General features: G+C 40.4%; 1 protein-coding gene across 1 annotated transcript; it reads left to right on the top strand.

The window, feature by feature from the left end:
- The first annotated feature begins 3,422 nt into the window (after positions 1-3,422).
- On the top strand, positions 3,423-7,258 carry LOC122646231 (cation/H(+) antiporter 15-like). The gene is made up of 3 exons (XM_043839735.1): positions 3,423-3,695; positions 3,840-4,853; positions 5,933-7,258. Exons 1-3 carry the CDS (start codon positions 3,423-3,425, stop codon positions 7,256-7,258), a joined length of 2,613 nt encoding a protein of 870 aa, XP_043695670.1.
- The last annotated feature ends 826 nt before the right edge of the window (positions 7,259-8,084 follow it).

Below are 8,084 nucleotides of genomic sequence, written 5' to 3' on the forward strand. Positions count from 1 at the left end.
GGATGAGATAGAGAGATCATGGTTTGGAATAGTTACGTGTAAAATTTCAAAGCCTAATTCAATCAAATATCTTCCCTTTTACCGGCATGCATCAACATATATGGTACTACTTCCACATTATGCTTTCTCTCAAAGCCTTGGATTTTTCGAAGCTTTATTTTGCCACGTGACAAGCACCAATAAGGAAGTTGAAACATGACATGTGAGCAGGAGACCTAGGGTTTTATTATTTACAAAATTTGAGCCCCATCTGACCTGTCATGTCGGAGTTGTTAGCACTTAAAGTAGGCATATGATAAAGAGGTCTTATTATGAGTGTGTTGGAACTTGGAAGGAACCAGATTTCCAAAATTCATATTTTTATTAAAATAACTAAAACAATCAGAACAAAGTGATTGTTTTTCTTGTAAGAGAAAATCTTGTTGTAACCAAAGTAGTGAATTGAGAAATTGTAACATTCTTTTGATTGCCTCTTATTGTAATGCCCTAATGTATGTTATTTTTTTAGGGTTACAATGCTAGGTAGTGTTTGATGGCTTCAAAAACTTGTGGACATTTGTTCCTATTCATCATCTATGGATTTATTTTCAAGACAATTGGATAATGCTACTCATTGGAAGAATGCCATTGAAAATTATAATAAAAAATCACCTTTTGTTTGTGTGTGTGTGGTGAAATATATTTGCCTATGTATAATATGGGAGAGGGATGAGTATGCTAGCACCCTATGTGTCTATCGCTCTCTTTTCAAAGTAGGGAAGAGAGAGATAGACACATAGGGTGCTAGCATACGGTATACCGCTAGCATACCCAGCCTTTTCCCGTATTGTAAATTATATTTTAGGAGAAAGTTCTCTGTCCGGGAGTGTGGCCTATGCCAGCACTCCCATGAGTCTATCTCTCTCCTCCCCATTTGAAAAGACACCTCTGCCCCCTTGTTTTGAGGAGGAGAGAGATAGACACATGGGAGTGCTGACGTAGGCCACACTCCCGGACAGAAAACTACTTCCCATATATTTTATAGAAGTGTGTTTCTTGTTTGGGAGCATAGCCTACGCAAGCATAAAACACCCGACGAGTGTGCCCCAAATATGAATATGTGATAGCTCTGTTGAGTCCCAAATCATAGAAATACCTGAAAGTCTTCTAGTAAATATACCAAGAATTTGGCCTAATGAAGTTGGGCAAAGGTGCCAAGTATAAATGAAAGTTTTGAAAGACTGGAACAGGGTGCACATGAATGCGGGGATAGTTTTAAAAATACAAGGATGGATGGGCAAATGTTTAAAATTAGGAATGTAAATGAATAGTCAAAAATCCGAATTTGATTTGTATCTATATTCATTTAGGGATATTCGTATCCGATTCGAGGATATTCGAATCCAATTTTGGATAAAAAGGAGGATAATCTATTTGATTAGAGTAGATATCCAACTAAATTACGTAGCTAATGATCTTGAGGGTTCTTGAAGATTCGGTTCTAGAGAATAAGAAAAAGAACTAAGACACATGAGAGACATGGATGGAGAGCGAATAGTATCTGCTAGGGGATGAAGGTCTTGTTTACTCAAGACAGGGATGTATGTAAATTGATGGGCTCATGTTCTCTGTGCCACAACGCAGGCTGTGCCCAGACACATGGGCCTGCCACTCAGAAGGGCAGGGTGGTCATTGTGCCTACCCCCATGTGTCTGGGCTCAGCCTGCGCCCGGGCACAGAGAACATTCTCCCAAATACCCAAAAATACGGATGTGATTCGCATCCGTTTGCGATCCATTTACATCTATATTTTAAATTTAAATATAAAAATTGATATATGGTCATTTTCGACCATTCTCAACATATCCAACGATTGGTATGAGTACATACATGTTTTCACAAGGCACAAATGAGGTCTATCCTTGAGAACGTCCTATAGGTGATGACGACATAATGGAACATTTTCACATTGCAACTAAATTTCTTATATTTAAAAATAGGGCAAGAGATCACTCCCTGGTCATGTGGACTCTCACTAGCGGGGCCAATGAGAGTGTACGTTGGAACATCAACATAAATGAGATTTTTTATTTTATAGGGAATGATAATTTTGGGCACTCCAATGTCTTGGCACAAGGGCCACATGATCAGACAACGTTCTTTTTCTCTTAAAAATAAAAACAAAATTAATGTAAAAAAACATAATTATCAAATGGGAAGTAGTTTTCTGTACGGGAGTGTGGCCTACGCCAGCACTCCCATGTGTCTATCTCTCTCCTCCTTAAAACAAGGGGGCAGAGGTGTCTTTTCACATGAAGAGGAGAGAGATAGACTCATGGGAGTACTGGCATAGGCCACACTCCCGGACAGAGAACTTTTTCACTTATCAAATATAACAAGAGTTTTAACTTTTAAGCATAGTTTGGAAATTGGGTTTTGATTGGGCGAGTTGCACGAGTTGAGTCAGAATTTTGGAAAATCTGGTCAAGAGTCTTATAGGCTAGTCTTGATTCTTGAATAAAAAATGATGATACTCAATCATAAATCGTCCGAGTAAAATAAGACTTGGTATTTTTATCCGAGTCATGACAAATTCGACGGGTTTAGTCGTTCTAAAAAAAAAAACCATAAAATCAATTCAATTAGAAATTGAATTGAGTAAAATTGTAAATCCTTACTCTAAAATAGTAACAAACCCTCAACTCCAGGACTCTTTTCTCTTATTCAATGGTATAAACTCAAAATATATGGAAAAACCAGATAAATTATCAAAGAATCACCAGATTTTTTTGAAAGACAAGTCCAGTCAAAAACCTAGTTTTCCAACTAAGCTTGGAGAGAGGGATAGACACATTGGTCATGTGTGGTAAGCTAACGAAGGACATCAATGGGGGCGCAAGATGAGATGTCATACAAGAGGGGCAGAGGAGTCATATCATAATATCATATCAAAGGGGAGATGAACCGACATCTTTACAATTTCAATTTAACTACCTTTTATCTCCTTATCTTCTTTTTTACTTGCAACCGGAAGGAACGGACATGTTTACTAATTAAATGGCTTAAAATCCGGTGGAAAAGGTAAAACACATGTATAGAACTATAGATAGTTTTTCAGTTTCAACTTTCCTTGACTCATGTTTTTGTTTTTTCTTATCTCTAGGCCACTATATATAGCTTTTCTTGTCAAAAAACAAGCATAAGAGAATGAGAAGGAAAGAGTTAGGGAAGCTTCAACCCTTTTCGCCTTACTCTTCTCCCCTCAATGCTGCCTTCCTTTTTGGTATCCTTTCTCTTTCTGGTCTTCCTTCTTCTGCTCCATTTATCTTTTTTTGGGTCTATCTTGTATTAATACAAAGCTGAGGAGAAAGCTACAGTGGAGCTGGAAGAAAAAAGTGAAAGAGGTGGAGAAAGCTACTGTGGAGCTGTAGGAGAGAGGAGAGATGTCTGGTTTAGGAGGTAACAGAACCTCCAACATAGCTAGAAATGTATCCAGCACACATGGAGCGATTTGGGGTACAAACAAGACAGATGAACTAGTTTTTTGTTACGGATCCAACATTATAAAATCAAATGATACCTGGCATGCTGGCAATCCACTCGACTTCTCGCTCCCTCTCTTCATCTTGCAGCTCACCATCATCGTCATTACCACTCGCTTTCTTGTCTTCATCCTTAAACCTTTGCGCCAACCCCGTATCGTCGCAGAAATTATTGTAAGTATCTATCATTTAACATTTCTTAAACATTGAATCTAATACCATGTTGAATGTTGAAGTATCCAATCCAAAAACTTAAAAGTTAAGCTATTAGGTATGTAGAGAGACCCATTACTTAAATTCTGAATTGGATTTGTGTAGGGTGGTGTGTTGTTGGGTCCATCAGTGTTGGGAAGGAGCAAGCTGTTTTCAGAGACTATTTTCCCAATGAGGAGTGTGATGGTATTGGAGACTATGGCCAATGTAGGTCTCCTCTACTTCTTGTTCCTCGTAGGTGTGGAAATGGACCTAACTGTGATCAAGAGAACAGGAAAGAAGGCAATCACAATTGCCCTATCTGGATTAGTCTTGCCGTTCATCATTGGTGCTTCTTTTGCTGTAATCCTCTTGCACATGGAGAAAGTCGTAGGACATAAGAATCCTTTGGAACAAAATAGGTTCTTCTTCCTCTTTGCTGGGGTTGCCCTCTCCGTTACGGCCTTCCCGGTGTTGGCTCGTATCCTTGCAGAGCTCAAGCTCCTTAGTACGGAGTTAGGGAGGGTGGCTTTGTCGGTGGCTCTTGTCAATGACATTTTCGCTTGGATCCTCCTTGCCTTAAGCATTGCACTTGTACAGAACAAAAAAGTATCATTAGCCTTTCTTGGGGTTATCGTTTCCGCCATTGCCTTTGTTCTATTTTGCATCTTCGTGATCAGACCAGCAATTGGATGGATTATACAACGTACTCCAGAGGGTGAGAGCTTCAACGAGTTCTACATAAGCTTGATCCTTGCAGGGGTTATGGTGTGTGGTTTTATTACAGACACCATTGGCACACATTCCATCTTTGGTGCCTTTGTGTTTGGGCTTGTCATACCAAATGGTCCACTTGGAACTGTACTCATAGAGAAGCTTGAGGATTTTGTGTCTGGGCTATTGCTTCCTATCTTCTTTACCATAAGTGGGCTTAGGACAAAGATTGGAAATGTTAGAGGGCCAGAATGGGGCTATGCCTTCTTCACATTGATCTTGGCCAGTCTAGGCAAGGTTGGTGGAACACTTCTCATCTGCCTCTACTATAAGATGCAAATCAATGAAGGGATCACTTTGGGACTCCTCTTGAACACCAAAGGACTCATTGAGATTATTATTCTTAACATAGGGCATGACCAAAAGGTAATCTTTGATATGCTCACTCACTGAACAGTTTCTTTAAATTCATCACATGTGCACAGTTTTGTTCATTTTGACCTTTTGATTTCTTTTCTTATGCCCATTGCCATTATTGTTTTGCTCATGCCTTTGAAAAGCTTGAAAAATCATATCCAAGGAGTAGGGTTTAGAGAACTCAAAAATTGGATTTTATAGCCTATGTCAACATATTCCATTCTATTTACCAAAGAGTAAAAAACACTCTTTTATGTTTTATTTTGAAAGACATGAGTAAAACAAGAACAAGAATGTAGCATGAGTATGATATCCTCTTCTTATAAAGTGGCCCAAATCAATCATATGACTTTTCAGGGGTATCAATTTGGCCCTGAGTCCTTTTGTGCACTCCGGTTGGCCCTTGTGCTGGTGCAAGTGCTACATGACCAACAACGATCTCTTGCCCTATTATAATACTTAAGGGGAAAAGGACCTATGTTCGAGAGCATGACTCCTTTTGTGCACTCCTGTTGGCCCTTGTGCTGGTGCAAGTGCTACACGACCAACAATGATCTCTTACCCTGTTATAACACTTTAGGAGAAAAGGGCTCTATCTGAGGGCATGACTCCTTTTGTGCATTCCTGTTGGCCCTTGTGTTGGTGCAAGTGCTACACGACCAATAACGATCTCTTGCCCTATTTTTATACCTTAGGGAAAAAGGACTCTGGAGAGCATGACTCCTTTTGTGCATTCCTGTTGGCCCTTGTGTTGGTGCAAGTGCTACACGACCAATAACGATCTCTTGCCCTATTTTTATACCTTAGGGAAAAAGGACTCTGGAGAGCATGACTCCTGTGCTAGACACACCATGGGATGAAATGACTACCCCACCCCCATGAAATGCAGAAATTATGCCTTTGCCCTTGTTGATGCTTATGTGTGCAGTCCCATTTGTCCTTGTGTTGACACAGGACCCATGCTCCCGGACACAGAGAGCATCCCCAATACTTTATATCTATGAAGGATAATTGAAAAAATCCAAAACAAAAAAAAGAATTATTCATGAGTGTACTAACTATGAGTTTTATTTCATATGTAACATTAGGTAATAGACGAAAATGCATTTGCATTATTGGTGTTGATGACAATGTTGATGACAAGCATCATCATGCCGATCATTAGTGAGTTTTACCGACCGGCGAGGCGATTTATTCCCTACAAGCGGCGAACACTGCAAACATCGAAGCTAGATTCGGAACTCCGGATCTTGGCTTGCATCCACACCCCTCGCAATGTCCCCACTATCATCAACCTCTTAGAAGCCTCCCACCCTACTAAGAAGTCCCCCATCTCTGTTTATGCCCTTCACTTAGTGGAGCTCACTGGTCGGGCCTCTGCCATGCTCATCGTCCACAACACTCGAAAGTCGGGCCGGCCGGCCCTGAACCGAACTCAAGCTCAATCAGATCACATCATCAATGCCTTCGAGAACTATGAGCAGCATGTGGGCGGTGTCTCAGTGAAGCCTCTTACAGCTATCTCTCCCTACTCTACCATGCATGAGGACATCTGCAATCTTGCTGAGGACAAGCGTGTCGCCTTTATCCTTGTCCCTTTCCATAAGCAACAAACGGTGGATGGTGGCATGGAAGCCACCAATCCGGCTTTTCGAACCGTGAACCAAAATGTCTTGGCCAATGCGCCTTGCTCGGTCGGCATTCTTGTCGATCGAGGCCTTGGTGGGACTGCACGTGTGGCATCAAGCCACACGGCCCACCACATTGCAGTCCTCTTTTTCGGAGGACCTGATGATCGTGAAGCATTATCTTATGCTTGGAGGATGTCGGAGCACCCAGAGGTGAATCTTACAGTGCTCCGCTTCTTACCAGGGAAAGATACAATAGATCCTATGATACCGTCCGATGACGACGGTAGTTTAAAAATCTTGAATGTTATCACGGACAACGAAAGAGAAAAGAAACGAGACGATCTTTTCATAAGCGAGTTTCAGCTGAAAATCGTGAATGATAAGTCAATTGTGTACACAGAGAGAGTGGTGAATAATGGGGAGGAGACGGTGGCGATAATACGGACAATGGAAAACATCTATGATCTGTACATTGTTGGGAGGGGACAAGGGATGATATCACCTTTGACCGCTGGATTGACAGATTGGAGTGAATGCCCTGAATTGGGAGCGATCGGTGACTTGTTATCATCGTCGGATTTTGCAGCGACAATATCGGTGTTGGTGGTGCAGCAATATGTTGATAATGGGGTGGGAACGGATGATAGCCCGGGACAATTAGATGATCTATTCAGCATAGATTATATGAACCGATGGACGCAGTGGGGTCAAGGACTTAACCATGGCAGAGGAGATGTTCAGCTAGGGAACATGCACCAAAGAGGCACAAGAAATGGGTTGTGAACAAAGGATAACAGATTGACATTTAGTTTTTTTCCCCTCTATATTAGTTTGGAAGGTTTAATTAGAGGGAATAAGAGGTTGCACATATGAAGGAACTTTGATTTGGTAACACTGTGGTTGCTCATTTATATGTAATGATTCTATACTTCCCAATCTACTTGTTTGTTTGTAGTTTGTACCCCCAAAAAAATCTACATGTTGATCTTGGTATCTCTCTCTCTCTCTCTCTCTCTCTCTCTCTCTTTGTGTGAGAGTTAAAATGATTTAGAAAAAAATCCAACTAGTCATTGCACCATGCTAGATGGCCTAAATAGATTGTTTTGGGTTGAATTTGGATTTTAAAATTAAGATTAAAATTTGGAAAAAGATTATTTGCACTACTTTCTTTGGAAGGGGATACTGCGATGTCCGGAGTCAAAAAAAGCAAAGCAAATAAAAAACATAATAAAACAAACATAATTAAAACAATGATTGATTTATGTGTCTATCTCTCCGTCACTCTCTTCAAATTCAAATTTTTGAATTTTTTTTATTTTCTTGGCATCCAAACATAGCATTATTCCACATGGACAAGGGTTATGGTCATTTTGACCTTTGAATAGAGAGGGTATGGATTAGAATCCCCATGAGTCCAATTTCATAGCCTAATTCAACTCAATACCCTTTCATATATTAGCATATATCATTATGTATGGTACTTTAACATCTATAAGGCACGCTCCCGTAGCACTGTTGCACAAAGTCAATTTTAACTGAAATTAGATATGTGAACAGGACACCTTGGTTCAACTTGTCCATAAAATTTATTCCTATCTAGGCTACCACG

This window comes from Telopea speciosissima, chromosome 11 (assembly GCF_018873765.1).
Source record: "Telopea speciosissima isolate NSW1024214 ecotype Mountain lineage chromosome 11, Tspe_v1, whole genome shotgun sequence".
Lineage (NCBI taxonomy): Eukaryota > Viridiplantae > Streptophyta > Magnoliopsida > Proteales > Proteaceae > Telopea > Telopea speciosissima.

Bases quoted from the DNA above. Each gene is read 5' to 3' on its own strand.
- LOC122646231 (XM_043839735.1), top strand. From the start codon at position 3,423: ATGTCTGGTTTAGGAGGTAACAGAACCTCCAACATAGCTAGAAATGTA. The intron at 3,696-3,839 runs GTAAGTATCTAT...GGATTTGTGTAG, and splicing joins GTATCGTCGCAGAAATTATT to GGTGGTGTGTTGTTGGGTCC. The intron at 4,854-5,932 runs GTAATCTTTGAT...ATGTAACATTAG, and splicing joins ACATAGGGCATGACCAAAAG to GTAATAGACGAAAATGCATT.